Raw genomic sequence first — 20,292 nt, 5'->3', positions numbered from 1 at the left:
TCATGTTGGCTGTACCTGTGGACTGGTGGCCACTGAAGGTATCGTGTGATTGACACACGCTGGTAGTACTTACGGCAGAATGCAGCTTCTATGGTAATGAAATAAGAGAAGAAAACGTACCACAACAGAATTCCTCAGAACGATCCCCTGGATAATGTCACTTTCTATTGGGGAAAAAAAGATTTCACTGTGTAAACTTCTCCGTAGACAGCGCTGTCCTCCCCTAGGTACGTTAAAACCTACATTTTGCCCTGTGCCAAACGTAGGGAAAATACAGGTGAAGAGCTGTTAACCAAAAATGCCCATCTTGAGAGTTAACAATTAGGACCTCACCCACTTTGTCAGGAGGCTTGCCAATTCCCACAATACAGTCTGTACACTTGGAAACATTCCTGCAAACTCGGTTTATGATCTAGTCAATCAAAGCCAGTTGGCAATCACCCAGGGAGAATGTTTCTTACGGGCCTTCACTAATGTCTATTATCGTCTATAATCATCTCTCCCGGGCCTCCCCTGTTGTATTATAGTCATGCTCTGCCTTTTTCTTCTTCCCTGTAATTAGGGACCCTGATTTAATGCAATATTTTGAGGTAAACACCTGTTAAAATAAAGGTCTCATGATCACGTGACACACTATTACCAAATAAGCTGTACTATTTTCACATAGCTTTTTACCCCCACATCCACAATTTCGATTCTGCCATGGCTCCTCCTGACTTCATACAACGGACAAGGGCAAGTGGTGAGAGGCGGTACAGAAGCAAAGTCAAAGTCAACTGAGGAACACCGTGAAACTATGTTCCAGCACTGACAATGACAAAACCCAAGTTTGGGATTTCACAAAGAAATGCTCTGGGGCAGGATTCTGAATGAGGAAAAACACAGTTCCCAGAGATGTTTATTCTATGGTTTATAATGCCAAAGTGATGAGCCCTTTGGTGTCAAGAATCAGGTTTCCTAACAAAGAAGATTGGATTCTTTTAAAAATTTTTTGTTCATGTTCTTATCTGCCTCTGATTATGATGCAGCCTGGCACCTGTATTTTAGATCAGGAAAAAATATATATATAGTTTTAGAAAATTCTACTGTAGCTACTATTCCTGTGTGCTCTAGAAATAGAAAAGTCTTTTAATGTAGAGCAAAGGAAAAGACTCGCTTGAAATGATTTGGCCGCTAAAGTTGGAGGGAGAGCTGTCAGGAGAAAACTCCACTCCACTGTACCTCCCTTCCCAGACCCCAGAGGGTTTCTGGGCAGGTCCTGTGTTACAGGACAGATTGCTTAAGGCTGTCAACCCTAAAGGTCAATAGTTCTACAGCTGAGTCCACAAGTAAGCTAACCATCCCCTAAGCAAAGTTTGTTTTCTGTCAACTCCTGTCTCGTGTTCCTTCCTATTTTCCTTTCACTCTCCTTGAGCCATCTTACACCTTCCTCATCCAACCTCCCTTTGAGAAAAGAGCTCATGATTTTACCCTGTTCAGTTACACTATTTGCTTCAGAATTTATCATTTGTGCTTTTATGTCTAATTAGGAGTAAAAAGTTTAATATCTGATTAAAGAAATTTCAAGAATTGGGTACAGGAATTGGGAGGACAGAGTGGTCTTCTATGAGCCTACATATGTTAGTGGGACTCTTCGTATTAAAGATGGGGAGATGAAATTTTCAAAAATTTTAAAAAACAATCATTTTCCCCACTTCTGGAAAAATGAAGCTCATCTTTCAAAATCATTAGCCATATACTGAAATATACTTTTTCTCCTTTTCAATTTCTTTCAAGTTTACTTCTTATGATTTTTATAATACCTCCGTGAGTCATTTAGGTATTAAAATCCCCATTTTATAGATGAGAAATTTGAGGACATAAGGTTAAATAGCTTAAGACTATTCTGAGAGAACAAAGATAAATTTAACTCTGACAAGACGCATGAATATTTTAATGGTCTTTCAGATAACATCATAAAGTATAATTTAAGTTCATAAACAATGAATTTGAAAACTTGTAAATAACATAGTATAGAAATAGCAGCTCTGATTAGCATTATTCATTCTAGACCTACAGACTGAATGCCTATTTTACTAGGCACTAGAGATAAAGAGATGAAAGCCATGGTTCCTATCTTTCTGGAGTGCTCTAACCAGGAAGGGAGAACAATGAACAGACCATGAGGATACACAAGAAGTGTTATGACAGGAACGCTCTGGTTCAGAGAAAACCTCAAAGGAGGTGCCCCAAAACTGAGCCTTGATGGTAAAGAAGGATTTAGCTAAGAGAACGGGAAGTAGAAGGGAAAATTCAGACAGAAGGTAAAATATGCATCAATAGCTAAAGGTTTGAAAAAACATGTCTTCTATGAAAAAGATTCTTCCCAATTGAACTCAGGTTTTTTTCCCCAGGTTAAAATGAGGAAAATATATCTGTTAAAAAAAAAAATCACCTGGACCATCTGAATGGTTAATTACAAGCAGAACTGTAATCAGTGCTAAATATAGCAGGCTCATGGGAAGTAAAATTTCTTGACATGGTAAACTAAGACAAGGGTCCACCTGCTGCATGCAAACATGACAACTGTGCTTTAGGGCTAAGATGGTAGCAAAGGGGATTTAAAAAAAAACTTATTTCAATTCAATTTAGTTAACATATACTGTATTATTAGTTTCAGGAGTAGAATTTAGTGATTCATCACTTGCATGTAACACCCAGTGCTCATTACGTCAAATGCCCTCCTTAATGCCCATCACCCAGTTACCCCAACCCCCAACCCACCTCCCCTCCAGCAACACTCAGTTTGTTTCCTCAAGTTAAGAGTCTTTTATGGGAAACAAACTGAGGGCTTCAGAGGGGAGAGGGGTGGAGGAATGGGATAGGCTGGTGATGGGTAGTAAGGAGGGCACATATTGCATGGTGCACTGGGTGTTATATGCAAGTAATGAATCATGGAACTTTACATCAAAAACTAGGGATGTACTGTATGGTGACTAACATAATATAATTAAAAAATACTATAAAAAAATAAAATATCAGCTGCGTATCTCCATTCAAAAAAAAAAAAAGTCTTTTATGGTTTGCAAAGGGGAAGTTAACACCTTCTTGCCCCTGGCCAAGTCAAGAGCCACCTCTTCCCCTTCCCCCCACCTTTGCCTCTGGAAGCAGGGTAGGAAGGGATACTTCCCTCAGGAGAAATCTCTCTAGTTCTCGCCAAGCTCAGTTTATTTTCTGACTTTTCAGTTTTTCCTTTGAGGCAAAGAGTTAAAAATTTAAAAATCAAAAACTTCTACATAAAGCAATGCTGTGTTTCCTGATTGTTCTACCAAAGAAGAACTAAACTGCTTTTAAAAATGTGTTTTTTTCTTTAGAGGTGTTAAGAATTATAAATGATTCTCCTAAAACAAAGGTAGGATAGTCTAATATACAGAATGATGGCAGGAGACCAGAAGTCTGAAAAATAGTCTAATTTTAATTCTGCAAATACCAACTTACATAGAGGTGGATGACAAATTTGGCCCTTTAAAACCACAATTCTAATTTACCCTCTTTATGGAGATTTCTGTGAATTAATCAGAATGTGTGTAAAAACATTTTCACTCCTTAGAATAAAGATCATGTAGATGCATGATTTTTAAGTGTGAAGTATCACAACTATTTTCTAGGTTATTTAACTTTCATTGTGGATAAAAATATATATTTTTGGCACACTGATTACAGTTCTACTGCTTATAATTGCCTTTTGGTTCCAATTAGCTTACAAAATTCTCCCTGTGGAACATTTGGGTATTCATAAATGACAATGGAGCAAATAAAAGCCCATGATATAGGACACAGGATCCTCACAGTTTCATAAGCTTTATTCTACGAAGAAAACACATAAAGCTCTTTATTGTAAAAAAACAAAAAACCCATAGATGGCATGGCATGATGCAGTTTCTAATAGGAATAGTCTCTCTGAGCATGAAGGATGTTCTCCTTCCTAAGTCCTTATTATCACATATCGAAACAACTTGAAAGCAACAGGTTCATCTTCAGTCCAATGACATGATCAGAATGGTTCCATATGTTGTCACTCTCAGTAAAAACGAGGCCTTACACCTGCACTAGGAAATGTACTCTAAATGGCCAATTTCCTCTTTTATATTCATTTCACTTGAGGACAATTTTATGGAACTTTCAAGGAAAGAGAAGACAACAAAGACGACAAGAAAAAGCTGCCAAAATGAATCCCTTCAATGCAAGGACTGTACAGAGAATATTTTTACAGCTCAATTGTCAACTCATTGTTTGAAAGAAGTTATAATGAAAATGTAGATACCCACTCACTTTGATAGCATTAGAAATTACTGTTGTTATAATAATAATACAGACTAGACTATAATAGCTATTCATAGAAAGTTCCTGATAGAAAGTGGATAATTTGTATTCTCTGGACATAGAGTATGTAGAAAACATGACAGTCTACAATAAATTCCAACTTTCTACACTAATGAGTGAAGCGACTCACTTGAAAAAACAGAGGAGAAAACAGTTTAGTTGTAAAAGCGTAATTTCTTGAAATTTTCCAAATAAGCCAAAGCACTTAACTAGTACAAAAGACATTTTTGAAATTCAAATGCAAAGCCACTGTAATATTGCAATAACTAATCTATAGTGTTATCCACAGTTTTAACTTCACACGTATTTGTAACAATATGATTATAAAAGCGTTAACACAAAACTCAACATGGAAACCAGCTGCATCACCTATCCTGAGCTTTGATCATTCCTTAGGTCATTAAACCACAAGGTTAGAAACCAGCTGTCTTTTTTTGTGATCGCCCCAGTACAAAACATGAAGTCAGACACAAAGTACTTGGACAGATATACGGATGAAATAGTAGGAGCTACTATTTCATGAGCACTGGGCTAGACCTCTTTCATGTATCATTTATTTTATTCTGTGTGCATGTTAGAGATGATAAAACTGAGGCCCTTATAAAACATTTTACAGATGATAAAACTGAGAGTAATCTATGTAAGGACATGATGCCAATAGATGGCAGAATCAGTAACTGCTACTCAGCAAAACGAGCTACAATTTCCTAAATTCTAATGCAGAAAAGAAAAACAATTTACTTTTCTGGTGCTAATTATGTGCAGTCTCAAATGAGACCAAACCAACTGGGTAGGGACCAAAAAGGAGGTGCCTAAAAACTATCTTCTCAGAAGCAGTTAAACACACACACACACACACACACACACACACACACACACACACACACACGTATCTCCAGTGCACAGTCACATCCTTTAGGATGCAAACCATAAAGTACTTGTCTTCTCTGAGTATGAATATCAACAAAGTAATGTACACGGATCCATTGTAAGCACACCTACAAAGTCCTATAACTTGAAAGGATCAAAACAGCAACATTCTTTACACATTTAGATTCAATACAGAGGAAAGATTTTTGTTCAGAAAGTTTTAAAACATGTCATTCTAAATAATGCCAGTAAGTACACAGAGTAAGTACACATCCAGACCAGCTTCCTACATATACCTTCCATATGTACAGTCTGTAAAACAAAAGCTGATTTTATCATGATAGCCTTGGAGAATTGCAAGATGTGAAATAGCTTTTGAATCCAAGAAAACACTTCCATCAAGTTCAGTATGAAGTCTGTGGCAAATGTATTTTAATTGCATACTGGTTTTTTAAAAATGTTCCATTTGGTAACTATCAGACACAAAGTATTGAGTTCGCTGTAACACCTTATCTTGTAGCTATGCTTAATAAGTTGGTTTGCTACCAATGACCAATGAGTAAGCTGGGAATAATGTCATAACTCTATGGATCACCCTAGTCAAGGGCTTACATTAAATTTATCTAGAGTTGTGTTGAACCCAGGCCAATTGTACCCTGATCTCTGGAAGTGGGGTTGTGTGTAAACATGATTGCAAAGCCCTCAGATGACTCAGAGTTGTGAGCACAGACAGCAAAAGAAGAAACTAAGCCACATTGTGATTGAGTAACTTGACCCAAGCCCTACAGATGCATGACTTGAATCAGGTTTTTCTCACAGTGCCACTGCTCCTTTCAGTAAGGCTAGAATCTGTTGGCTAAAAAAATCCTTTGACTGGCTAAGAAGTACATATAAGACCCTTCTGACTCATGCACCATCCTTGTTGAAAACGTTAGATGAACTTTTAATTTATCTCTGAATATTCAAACATATTGCTAGGTCCCAGCAAGCATGATGGATCTTCTAAAGACAGGAGACACAATGTCAAACCAATAATTGGAGTTGATAATTGAAATGTGAGCAGTGTCTGAGTAGTGAGTACAGAGTTGACACTCAATATATATTTGCTGATCTGAAATAAATGTGCTAATTGTTTTTCTCTGTTCTAGACATTAGCCTTACTTGTTGCTATCAGCCGTCTCCCCCTCAACAGATATATACATGCACTTTGTCATACAATGGTCTCATTTCTCTTACAATTTTCCTGAGAGTTTCCAAAGCCATTATACCATCATACCAGAAAAGCTTCATGCTTCCAGGCTGTTGAGGGGAAATGACAAATAATAATGTCTTTCTTATTGTCTAAAAAAGAACAGGAGGCAATACAATTTAGTAAAAAGAACACTGGGCTTCCAGTTCTTCATGTAAGGATCCTGCTAGTCATCACTCTGCCTACCAAGTAAAACACTGAATAGATTGAAAAAAAAAAAAATCAACAATTCTTGGATCCATACGAGAGGGAAAGATACAGGACAAACCTCAGCCCCCAGGACCGGAGAGACAGACTGGCAAATACAGGGAGTCACAGCTTACTAGGGCAGAGACTCCCCCAGCAGACCCTGCCGTGGGATCCGGTGCCAGTGCTGGGCTAGGAAAACCCGAACTGATACGGACAAATTGCTGAAGGTTCAGTGCGTACAACTCTGACAGTTAAACAGGCCAGGGGAGCAGTCATAGGGGAAACCCACAGTATTGTAAGACTACCCTTGGGAGCTCGGCTAGATTCATACAGTAAATATGACAGAAAAATCCCCAGCTTCTGGCAAAAGAAGGTGAAAAGGCCCTCTGCATTTTTTTTTTTTTAAGATGTATTTGTTTGAGAGCGAGCGAGCACATGCATGTGAGTGGGGGGAGAGGCAGATGGAGAGGGAAAGAAGCAGACTCCCCAGTGTGCGGAGAAGCCCCATGTGCAGGTTTGGATCTGACAACCCTGAGATCAAGACCTGAGCTGAAATCAAGAGTCAGACGCTCGTCCCACTGAGCCGCCCAGGTGCTCCCGCTCTGCTCTTCTTAATAAGACGTGCCCTCAGGGAAAACCAGTTAAAGGAAGCCTGACCTGCCGGGGTGTTATCAGAGTCTAACTGACCTGGGGAAAGGAAATACTCAACTCTAGCTCACTTTACCCATCCTGTCCCACCATGGCAGGGAGAAAAAAAAAAAAAAGACAAACAACACTTGTGAAGTTCATTGTCCAGAGGCATAGGCTCACTAAAACAGAAATATACCTGGGAAATCCCTAAATATTTGTTAACTAAATAATGCACTTCTAAATAACCCATAAGAAGAAAGTGAAAAAGTGAAAAAAAAATACTAGAAAGTATTTAAAGATGAACAAAAATGAAAATACCGAAAATTTCGAAAATTTTTAGGAGGCAGCAAAAGTAATACTTAGAAATTTATAGCACTAAATGCCTCTATTAGAAAAGAGAATACTCAAACCAATGAGGAACTTAAACTAGTAAAATGAGAACAAACTAAACCCACAATAAGGCAGTAATAAAGAACAAAGCAGAAATCAGTGAAATATGAAATGGAAAAACAGAACCAATGAAACAAAACCTTGTATGACATCAACAAAATTCATAAACTAATTAGATTGATCAAGGAAAAAAAGCAAAGGGAAATTATTACCTATGTCAGAAAAAGAGGTGACACCACCATAACCAACACAAAATCTACTAAAGCTCACTCAAAAAAAAATCGATAACTCGAATAGCCATATATTTACTAAGGAAACTGAAACTGTAATTAAAAAAACAAAAAAAACAACCTTCCTGCAAAGGAAACTGCAGGCCTCGAGAGCTTTCCTGATAAATTCTATAAAACACTTAACGAAAAAATAATGCTGATTCTATAAAAACTCTTTCAGATAATTTAAGAGAAAGGAATATTTCCCCATTCATTTTTTGAGTGTTAAACTATTACCAAACTGGGACAAAGACATTACACAAAAATAAAACAATAAATAAAAAGGACAATATATTATTACCAGTTGGGGTTTATCTCAGGAAAGCAAGATTGGTTTGATATCTGAAAATCAAGGTAATTCACCAAATTAATAAATTAAAAAATGATAAAATCATTTCAGTTGATGCAGAAAGAGCATTTGGTAAAATCCAACATGCATTACTGATTAAAAAAAAACAAACAAAAAACTTTCAGCAAACTAGGCCTCGCATGGAACATCCTCAACTTGATAACATATATTTATAAAAAACTACAGATAACATCATACCTAATGATAAAGGACTTAATGCTTTCACCCCTAAGGTCAGGAATAAAGCAAGTATATACCTTTTCCCTAACTCTAGTAAACATTTTCCTGGAGGTTCTAGCCATTGTCACAAGGCAAGAAAGAAATAGAAAGCATTCAGATTGCAAAGGAAGAAGTAAAACCATGTTTATTCACTGACAACACGATTGTCTATACTTTAAAAATCTGCTAGAATTGGGGTGCCTGGGTGGCTCAGCTGCTTAAGTGTTTAACTTTGATTTAGTCCCAGGTCATGATCTTAGGGTCATGAGATTGAGCCCTGTGTCCAGCTTCAAGCTCAGTGCCGAGTCTACTTGAGATTCTCTCTCTCCCTCTCCCTCTATCCCTCTCCCCTCCCCCGCTCACTCACTCACTCTCTCAAAAATAAATCTTTTAAAAAATCTGCTAGAATTCTAATTGAATTAATCAGAATTCCTATAAGTGAGCTTAACAAGGTTGTAGGGTAAAAGATCAATTAACAAAAGTCAATTATATTTCTATACACTAGCAATAAACAGAAATTGAAATTTTAAAACCACCATTTATAATATCAAATGAAATATGAAATAATTAAGGATATATGACAAAAGATGTGCATATCCTTCACTCTGACAATGATAAAACAGTGCTGAGAAATTAAAGACCTAAATAAATGAAGAGATATACCATGCTCAGTGGTCAGAAGACTCAATACTCTTACTAATCTATAATTCAACACAATCCCAATAAAAATTGCAGCAACCTTATATTGGTGAGATCGATAAGAGGTCTCCAAAATTCATATGAAATACAAAACACCTAGAAGAGCCAAAACACCTTTGGAAAGAAAAAATTTGGAGGACAAACAGGGTCTGATCTTAAGACATTATTTGTTGCAATAATCAAAACAGCACTGTATTAGTTTAAAGATGGAGAGAGATCAGTAGAACTGAATACAGAATCCAGAAACCTACCAATACATACACAGACAACTGATTTCCCACAAAAGTGCAGAGGCAATCCAGTGGAGAAATAACTATCGTTTCAACAAATGGTGCTGGAACACAAGGATATCCGTATGCAAAAAAATGAACACCATTCTTGGAAAAAATGAACACATATTCAAAAATAACTCAAGATGGCCTATAAAGCTAAATATAAAGCCTAAAACTGTAAAACTTCTAGAAGACAACGCAGGAGACTATCTTTGTATCCTTGCGGTAGGCAAATATTTCTTAAATACAATGCTCACATGAATGATCCTTAAAGTAACAAATTAACAAACTGGATTACATCAAAGTAAAAGCTTCTGTTATACATACAACATTATTAAGATAATAAAAAGTCAAGCAACAAGCTAGGAGAAAATAGATGGAAATAATATATTTTATTAAGCACTAGGGGGCACCTGGCTGGCTCCGTTGGTTAAGCGTCTGACTCTTGATTTCTGCTCAGGTCAGATCTCAGGGTTGTGAGATCAAGCCTGGCACTGGGCTCTGCACGCAGTGGGGAGTCTGCTTGAGATTCTTTCCCTCTCCTTCTCCCTCTGCCCCTCCCCCCCACTTGCATGTGTTCTCTTTCTAAAAATCTTAAAAAAAAAAAAAAGAACTTGTACCCAAAATATACGAGGAACTCTTAAATAAGAAATAAGAAACTACATTTCAATAAGAAAATACACAGCCCATAAAAAAATTCGACAAAATTTTTGAACAAGCACTTCAACGGTGAAGGTATATGGATGGTAAATCAGCACATAGACAGATGTTCAATATCATTAGTCATTAGAGAAATGCAAATCAAAACCACAATAAGATACCACCATACACCTGTTAGAACAGATAAAATTTAAACGACTGACCACACCCACTGTTGGTGAGGATATTATCAGAGCACCTAGAATGGTCATATACAGCTGGTAGAAATGTTAATAGTCAAATCTCTTAGAAAAACAGTTTGGTAATCTCTCAAAAAGTTAAACATATATCTACATATAATCCAACCATCCCCCTTTCAGTATTTCCCTAAAAATGAAGCATATATCCTTATAAAGACTTAACACTTAAAAGTTCATAGAAGCTTTATTTGTAATAGCCCCAACTGGTCATAATAGGCTAAAGGATAAATTGTGCTATACCCATACATAGAATAATAGTAAGCAATACGAAGAAAGAACTTCTTTCATTTAGCATAACATCCTCCAAGTTCTTCCACACTTTTGCAAATGGCAGGATTTCCTTCTTTTGAAAATCTGAAAAATATCCCATTGTGTGTGCATGTATATATACTGTGTGTATACATACATACGTACTGTATGTATGTATATGTACTGTGTATATCCCATTGTGTGTGCATGTATATATACTGTGTGTATACATACGTACTGTATGTATATGTACTGTGTATATCCCATTGTGTGTACATGTATATATACTGTGTGTATACATACGTACTATATGTATGTATATGTACTGTGTATATCCCATTGTGTGTGCATGTATATATACTGTGTGTACATCACATTTTCTTTATCCATTAGTCCACTGAGGGACATGAGGTTATACTTCTGTGCCTTGCCTATACTTACGTGAAGAATCTAAAACAGTCAAACTCTTGGAAAGAGAGAACAGAATAGTGGTTGCCAGGGGCTGGTGTAAACAGGAAATGGGGCAGTATTAGTCCAAGGGCACAAAATTCAAATTGTGCAAGATGAGTAAGTCCTGGCAATCTACTGCACAGCATAGAGTCTGCATTTAATAATACTGTATTATATACTTAAAAATCTGCTAAGTGGCTAAGTCTTAAATGGTATCACATAAATAAATAAATGAAGAGGGCACAGGGAAACTTTTGGAGGTGAAGGATAGGTTTACGGCATAAATTGTGGTGATGGCTTCAAAGATTTATACTTATGTCCAAGTCTTGTCAAGTTGCACACGTTAAATGTATATAGTTTTTGTATTCCAATTATACAATCAATAAAGTGGGTTTTTTTAAATAAAACCATTATTATGCAAATGACATGGTTTAGTCTCAAAATAATTATGTTGAGTGAAAGCCATACAAAAACTGATACTATATGATGTACTATATAAAATTCCTTTTTTTTTTTTTTTTGATGTACACTATGAGATTCTGAAACATGCGAACTCATGGTCTGAAAGCAGAACAGTGCCTGCCTGGGATTGAGGAAGGGCAACAGGTAGAAGCACGAGGGGGAAATTACAAAGGGGCACACACAAAAACTTTGGGGGCTGGTTTTTATCATCCCGATTAATGATGTTTCACTTGTATATTCATTTGTCAAAACTTACAAGTCGTACACTTTAAATACATGCAGTGTATTATGTATTGCAACACTTTTTTTTTAAGTGGCATTAGTGATCCGAGTAGGAGTACTTTCTGCAGGAGACTACATTATAAATAGGGCATAAGGAGGGAGAGACCGAATACAGACTACTCTCTCAAGAAGTTTAGTTTTGAGACTGGAAGAGGGAGACTAATGTAACCAGATAGAAGGTTGAGTTCATGTGTTTTAAGATGGGAGGGGTTTAAGTATATTTATTTGCCACAGAAAAGGAGCTAGTGGAGAGAATGGAGTTGAAAATGTAGGAGCCAAGAGCCAGCTGATGAAATGTGGGATGAAAAACCCATGAAGAAAAAGAAGTCCTGAGTCAGAGCAATCTTACAGGTACACATGCAGGTATGTTTTGTTTTGGGGGTAGAATGTGCAGGACTAGACTGAAGAGTTGGTAGAATTTCAGTCTGCCACTCTATCTCTTCTGTTTTTGGAAAGAATGAGGTGTGAGAGGGAGGGGTGGGCTACTAAAGAGGAATAGTGGAGTTTTGGAAAACTCATTGGCCACAGCATTGGCCACAGTGGTTGGAGATAAATGTTCAATCTAGGAGCATTCATCTGTAACAAAATGGCAGACCATAAATAGTGTTAAGCCAACAAAATAACTATCATTTATACATGTACACAATGGATTATTATCCACCAGTTCTTCCCTGCTCTCTCCACCCTTAACCAAACTTCACTTATGTGCTAATCTTTCTGTTGAGCCCACACCCTCTTCCCTCAGCACACAATAGATTTTTAACAAACTCTTTAATTTTATTGGGAAATATTTCTAACACACACATGAAAATAGAGAATACTTCAGGGAACAGCAATGTTCTACCATCCAGCTTTATCAAATCTTAACCCTATACCATACTGCCCTCACCTACCACAATCCTTAGACCAAATACAGGCTTACTGCAAGGGAGAGATTTCATCACCAGCAAACAACAACATGCTCGCTTACTTTTCACATTTCATACATTTCATGAATAATGCCCAGAGCACCTCTGAGAACGTCAGTATTTCTGTGGGTAGGCACAAATCAAATATGGCCAGAAATGGCCACTGGCAAACTAATTAGGTCGTTCCCCTGAGATGAACTGTTAATACGTTAAAGCAATGCAAATTAGATCATACCCACGGGTCCTGGATTTGGAACAAATGCTCTGGCAAAGTACGAATTTTTAATAAAAATGGTAATTATGATTCAAAGCATTGATCCTATTTTTCTTTAGTGTCCTAATGTTCACTGCCACTTTGGCATCGGTAAACACGGGAAGGCTAGTAAAAAATATTCTTCCCCCACCTCATGTAAAATTTCTGAAGCTGAAAGCGTGCAGTTTCTAAAGAAAGAGCTTTATTCTTTAAGCAGCAATAAATCATCCATTAAGTGAAAACAAAAACCAAACCGAACCACTGTCATCTGGATAGTACCTGCCAAAACAGACTGTGTGCATCTCCTCTCAGCAGTTCGACCGTATCCCCAGCCTGGATATGTAGTGGGGGTCCTTCATGGAGGGCTGGGGGCGGGGCTCCGGTATAGTTCTTAATGACCTGCATCTTCGGTAAACCTGAAAATAAGCAACACAACTGTCAGAATTGAGAAAAGAATGACGTGTGCAGCCTGAATGTACTTTAAAATAAAAACAAGGCCATTAACATTAAAAAGTTTTAATAGCACCAAGGCCAAGTAAACATTTGAAGTAACGACAATGGAATGCTTTTCAACCTTCTTATTATTTGAGAAGCTAATGGAATAAGACATATTTATCCCTTGATCCTTTACATACTTTTCCTTTCCCTCACCATCAATCTCTTTTTAGTTGAAAAAATATTTCTTTCAGCTGATGCCTGCTTCATAAAAAACATATCACGTACAGTTTAATGGAAAAGAATCAATTTTTTCATCAACTCTATCCTTTCTGCCTATTACTTTCCTCTTGGGCATTGGCTGATTTCATCACTACAGAGGCTCACCCCTTTCTGTGTATGTATCACAGTGCCCAGTATAAGGCTCATATCTTAAGGTTATCTTTGTAATTCAAAAGCAAAAAGGTGATGGATGTGCCACTGCAATACTTAAGACATTTATATGGAGAAATTCTTCAGGCTCAAATTTAGGCTTGCAAAACAGACCCAATAAAGGGAACGTGTCTAAGCCAATAGCATCAATGACACTTGAAATACAGATCCATCCTTTTTCTTTGTATTTCGAAGAACACGCAGTGAAGGCCTCAGTTCAATATTTTGAGAACAGCTTCAACTGCACCCAGGCCTAACCACACCAATATTGGTCACAAATGGACAACTTCACAGTCCCCCGTTCATTTAGAGGTGAGAAGCTCCCTCCCGTGAGAGCGAGCACTCATAAACATGATATTCGGCGCACATTCAGGAACTCGAGCCATGGCTTATTACCCTCCAAGACTTTTTATTCTGATGACCGACCGTGGTGAAGCCGTAACTGGCTGGAAAGGCTGCACCCGATAGAGGAGGAGCGCGTGTGATGGCCCTTTGGTTCTAGGTGTCCAAGTTCCCTAGAAAACGTTGTCCAGGTTACACAGACCTCACCACGACATGAAATGCTCTTGCCAACAGTTTAATCAAGTCCTCACCATCCTTTTTCAACAACCACCCTGGATGGGGGAACACAAGTGTGGCTGTAAATTAGGCAGAACTGAAAAGCTTTAGTCAACACTTTCTTATCAAGCCATCATCCATCAGAAGGCAGGAGGACTGAAAAACCTTGGGCCCTTCACCCCAATTTAGCTGCTGTAACTGCTGAGGCATGTTAAAAGTTGCTACATCTCCCCTTGGCTTCAGTTGTTGTGCCACAGAACCCCCGGAGGGATGGCTTTCATCCCACGTCTTTCACGGAGTGTTTCCCTACCAGATGTTATAAGGTGGCGCCCTTACACAAACAGCAGACTTTATTGTCTTTCCCAAAAACAACACTCGACAGAACTCTTCTCAGTCGAGTGTTTATCAGACTTGCTCTCAACACACTGTATATGCCTTGAGTATTGAAAGAGCTTATTTTATGCTTTCTATCAAGTTGCTGTTGTTTATTTTATGTGTAACCTAAATATTTCCTGCACACAACTGATTTAGAAGTTCAAAAGATGGAAGCGAATGCAGTCTAAAGCAGAATTTTTTAGATAGAGTCTGGTCTGAGTGGTCGTTATTCCATGTTAGGGGGGGCAGAGTTCTGGTTAGCCTCAGTTTTATTGAGCATTTTTCGGGCAAGTAAAGCATTTCATTCAGTAGGCTCCCTTGATAATTTTGCTTTTATGTCAGTTTTAAAATAAAGGCTGAAGACAAGAAACAAGAGTTTTTTGATGTGGCCTCAAAAACTGGGACCAGTGAGGTGCTTGGAAGGGCTCTGGCCCTCCCTGCACTTGTCTCTGTGGCCAAGACCCACAGAGACAAAACCAAGCAGTACTTGATGGAAACAACAGTTCTGGGATTGCCAACATGCCCAAGTTAGTCCATTCTCAAGAAAATGATAGAAAATGTGTAAAGTCTAGATCTAGGGGGAAAAAATTAATGACATTTCACCAACCAAATACAAACTAGGGATTAACACATGGCATACCCAGGCGACAAAGAAGGCTGTGAAATGTAAGACAGGGAACAACGTTGCCTTATTGATCTCTCTTGATGGACTGGAATGCCCATTACACATGGCTGACGAAAATCCTATTTAAAATGTAAAGCATCACATATATTAATATACTCTGGTCAAGAAATGAGACCTCAGCAGTCTTAAAACTTACTTAGAACTAAGTCATCTTTGAAACGATGGACTTGGTTTTTATAGTCTTATGTATTGCTAATTTTTTCATTTACTGCATCTCTTCTGCTATAACTTTCTTCTTGGTTATGAACTTCCTTTGGGAAGTTGATCTAGAAGCGCGCTAGCACAGGGTATGCTGCTGACCTCATTCCTAAAACAGAATTGGGTGACCTTTGCCAAGAATCACGGTTGAGCCCGGGGAATAGCCAAAAAGACACTGCTATTAACCTGCATTCAGCCATGAGTGACTTTCAAGATACAGCATTTATTTGATTCACATGTTTTTTTGTGGGATGAGTTAGGGGTTTATAATGGAATTTATATTTTTTAGTCATTTGTTAGAATAATCTCGGGCTCTTTATTTCTGATAGGTCAGCACTTCCCATTTCAGGATGATCTGTCATCAGGGCAACAGGGCTCCAGAGATCAAAGAATAAAAGGGATGGAGCAAGGCCACTGTGACATGATGGATTCTGACACCTTGACCTTGCCTCTGGTGCTTGCATGTAAGAGGAGTTCTATAATACTGGTGTTACTAATGGTTTATATTCCTTCCTATTATTAAAAAAAAAGACATGGTAACATAGCTAAGAAGGTGAACATAATCCCATTAACGGATAGATAAAAATGCAATTAAAATAAGAAGAGAGAGTGGGTTCAACTTCATGTCAGCACTCAACCATCAATATAATTGTTAACACAATCTAATGCCACAGCAGGCATCACACCTCATAAATGAGATCAAGAATGGAGAAGAAATTAGATTTACAGATACTCATATTTCAAATAGCCATTTAGTGTTGATTTACTGCAGGTTTTCTTCTCTCCTTATAAAATACTCCTGACAGGTTCTAACCTCTCTTTAAAAATGTCCAGCACAGAATATTCACTACATGTCCTTATGATGACTCATTGTTGTGTAGTTTCTTAACAAGCTCTATGTAAAATTTACACCAAGATCTCTGTGTAACTTCTCTCCATTGACCTGCCTCCTTCCATCTGGAGTTATGCTGAAGGCGGCAAATCTCCTTTTTATAGATTAGCCTTTCAAAATTTGTTCGGGCTTAAAATCCCTAGTTATTCACATTTTCCTCTAGTTATCCATACTTCAAGGAATTCTGAGATGCAAAACGTTATTAATCTACAAAAGTAGATGATAGTTTCCCTCATTAACTCTGACCAATCGGAAATAACCAAAAGTTTTTCTAAAAAATGATTTTAAAAATATAAATTCCATTATATTATAAAATCACAGCTCATCCCAGCAAGCTGCTTCTTTCCTCTTGGATAAACACAGACCCGAGCGTTGTTTAGTTTCTTTCTGCTCCAGAACATCATTTATAATGGATAGGCTGGTACAGTTACAGGGCTGCTCGTCCAAATCTATGAATTTGTTGTGCAACTACCCTCAGATATTAAACGCAAAATAATCGTATATAATTTCGACATGTACCGTTAAGCAATGTAGGAAGTTCCCAAAACTTTAATCACTTATCTTTATCTAAAGGAATATAATTAAAATGGCTAAGACTAATTAGAGCTCCTGCCAAATGTTATTTTAGCTTGTTTCATTCCCTACAACAAATGTTTTGCTGTGCAGCTAACTAAATCCTTGATATGTAACTTCTGGACAGTTTTGCCCTTTAACTTTTGTTCACGCTAGTCATTATACTTGGTCTTAAATCAGACAAGGTCCCCAAGTCATCTTATGCATGAAGAATTAACAAACTGAACAACTGGCAATATGAAAATTATGGCTCTACTCCAGTAATAGTCCTCAGGTTCCAGTTAAATAAAACTGAAGCCAGTGTAATTACGAGGCATGCTAGAGTTTTCCAGAACAATATGTAAGTGAAAGGGGATCTGAAGCAAGATTTCCTTCCAAATTTGACTTCAATGCCACTAAGAATGACACACGCCAAGAAATTTTTTGAAAATAATTTTTTAAAGTTAATTCTAAGCAGAATCCTATTTGAAAGTTTGCCAGATAGAAACTATTTCACTGACAATTTTCACATAAACCCTCAAACTTCAGTGAAAAGCCTCCTGTACCACTGTCAACCGCTTGGCTTCTAAGAAGAGGGATGGCCACAACATAGTGTTTATACACGATGCTGATACCACTGCCCTAATGCAACGGGCTTCCCCGGGGCAATAACGTAGAGAAGAGTGCTACGTACTAGATAAATGGGCCGTCAGTAACGTGCTGGCCTTTCACCTCTGAGGCCTAATTTAATCTAAACACAGCCACATTAAAAAATAATTCGTTCTACAAGATGTCAGAGAATGTAGTTGATTTATCCGGGGAAGCTGATTACAAGCATCACATATTCACTCATTCCTTCAATGCCCTGAGCACTCCATGAGTTCTGGGCATGGTGGTTTGACAACAGAGCAAGGACTTGCTTCCTGCCCTCAGAGAGCCTACAGTCTACTGACGAGGCAGGTGAACTCCAATACAACTGGGCATGGGCTCTTGGCCAGTGGGAATTTTTTCAAAATATGCCTATCAATAAAAATTTCAGGGAATGTTTTTTGTAAGTCTTCAGTAGAACCCTGAAATATTTATTTTATGTTTCTATAAGTTTTCTAGGTGTGGTTTCCAAATCCTAGCCAGGTTTGGGAATCACACTTTGTGGGTACATGAGCAATTCATCATGACCAACAACCACCGGTTCCAAACCTGCTTTTGAGAAAGCTACACCAAACTCAGTGCTGGCTGGCCGCCTGCCAGCTAAATCCTCTTTACATTAATGTCTGGGCTCTTCCCGACAGAAGTTCACGATCGAACCATAGTGTCCGATGAGCGGGCTGAGCAGAACGAGCACCTGGCAAGTTAGGTAGCTAGGATGCTGGGCTTCCCCTGCCCACCACACCTCCTAGCGCTCTTTCCAACCAAGCAGTGCACTTTCATCCACTTGTTGGTCTTCACAGAGAAGCAAAAGGAGCCTGATAATGGAAACCATCTGTTACAACAGAAACAGACATTTTGGTGGAAAACAAACTGGTCTGAAGAACGAATTGTTCACAAAGGGAACACTCCCCACCAGTGATTTCAAAAATGTTCACCCAGGGAAGGCTACTCTTTCCTTTTATATACAATGATGAATCAGATGAAGGAAATAGCATGATCACTCCTCATATAAAAACAAGGATCAGAGATACGTTCCTCCGACTTTATAAACACAACTACTCACTCTTTGGCACTACTTATAGGAGTATTAGTAAATCAGGGGTGAAACATATAACACTTCCTGAAAGTTCTTTTTTTTTCTCCATTCACTAAAAAGATTTTATAGGCTACCAAATATAAAATCACTACAAAATTTCATGTGTTATTTTAAAATCCATGCCAATTTAGTATTCTGTTCCATCAAATGTGTGCGTTTTAGTGAAAAGAAATGTTTCCCTAAAATCCTTAAGTAAGATTAAAGATCTACGAGAATGTGCCATGTATTTGTCGGACCTCTCAAAAATGACCGCTGCCTAGGGGTGTGAAGAGTTCAGTTAAAAAACACAGCCTGAGTTACCTCAACATCTTCTTTGAAGAATGAAAAAGAACACAATCATGCAATTTCAAAGTAAGAACATTGCCACCTACTCCAACCACCTCATCTTCTATCATAAAAAACTAAGATTCGGAGTGGTAAATAAAACTGTCTGAAGTCAAACAGCTAGCTAGAAGCAGAACTGTAACTAGAGCCCTACATACCAACTGGTAGTTCAGTCCTCCAGGCTGAAGACCCGTCATTCTCTGGAACCTGCAGGGACCAGGACCGTGGCAGAAAAGAGCTCTCCTATATGCACTGATAGATGTTTGGGGATCATCTGATTCCCGGCTGGGTGTCCAGCATTATCTTGGGGAGCAGGAAAAGGGGAGGTAGAACTCCCCTTCAAGTGGTGAAAGATTGTGCGCTCCCCAAGATTAGGCAAATTCCAGGAGGAAGTAAAGCGCCGTGCTGGTGTATTCTAAAGACAGGGCTTCAAATCTCAATTCAGAAACAGGTACTGGGTGAGAGAGTGACCAGGCTGTGTGTATGGCTGAAGGTGGGAGGTTTCCTTAGGAGAAGAAATCCTAAGGTCTGAGGAGAAAGCAGTAATCATGTGGGAGGAGGCGGAGGTGGGTGGTGGGGATTAATAGGCAAGGGGAACAATAAACACGAACACTGAGACTGGAATGAGCTTGAAGTACCTGCGGGCCAGAAAAATGGTCAGTGACATTGCGGGAAAGCAATTAATGAAGTTCAAAATTGACATACGTAGTCTGATGGTCTACCTCATTTTATCACTCCTCGTGTACATGTATCCTATTGAATTTTTTGAAATCTATTGAATAGGTCAAAGGTGCTCATTAACATACTCCATCTTCTTCCTGGCATCTGCTGGCTGTTGCCTACACACCCAGCTCATGCCACACCCAAGGGGAACAATGTGACTTACTCCTCTTTTTCTCTGAGACTCACGTATCACTCCGGCTGAGAAGACGACTACCATTCTCTTAAGTGTGGGTTAAGTGTCTTAAACTGATGCTTCCTTAGATGTGCATGCTCACTGCTCTCCTACTTGCTGCATCCGAATTACTTAGACAGTACAAAGCGTACACACTAGGGCAAAAGCATCTTTCTATGTGCAGCTTTTGCCGAGTGTATG

General features: G+C 38.4%; 1 protein-coding gene across 2 annotated transcripts in view; it reads right to left on the bottom strand.

Moving 5' to 3' along the window:
* The window catches only part of VAV3 (vav guanine nucleotide exchange factor 3), a 338,168-nt gene that overhangs the window by 50,599 nt on the left and 267,277 nt on the right, over positions 1–20,292 (bottom strand). For both annotated transcript variants that reach the window (XM_040626968.1, XM_008704211.2), the window contains exon 20: positions 13,281–13,417. In XM_040626968.1, the coding sequence (XP_040482902.1) occupies positions 13,281–13,417 (137 nt within the window). The remainder of the gene's footprint in view (positions 1–13,280; positions 13,418–20,292) is intronic.

This window comes from Ursus maritimus, unplaced genomic scaffold, assembly GCF_017311325.1.
Source record: "Ursus maritimus isolate PB19 unplaced genomic scaffold, ASM1731132v1 scaffold_12, whole genome shotgun sequence".
Lineage (NCBI taxonomy): Eukaryota > Metazoa > Chordata > Mammalia > Carnivora > Ursidae > Ursus > Ursus maritimus.
The sequence above is the reverse complement of the archived record's forward strand: the minus strand, read 5'-3'. Positions and strand labels throughout refer to the sequence as shown.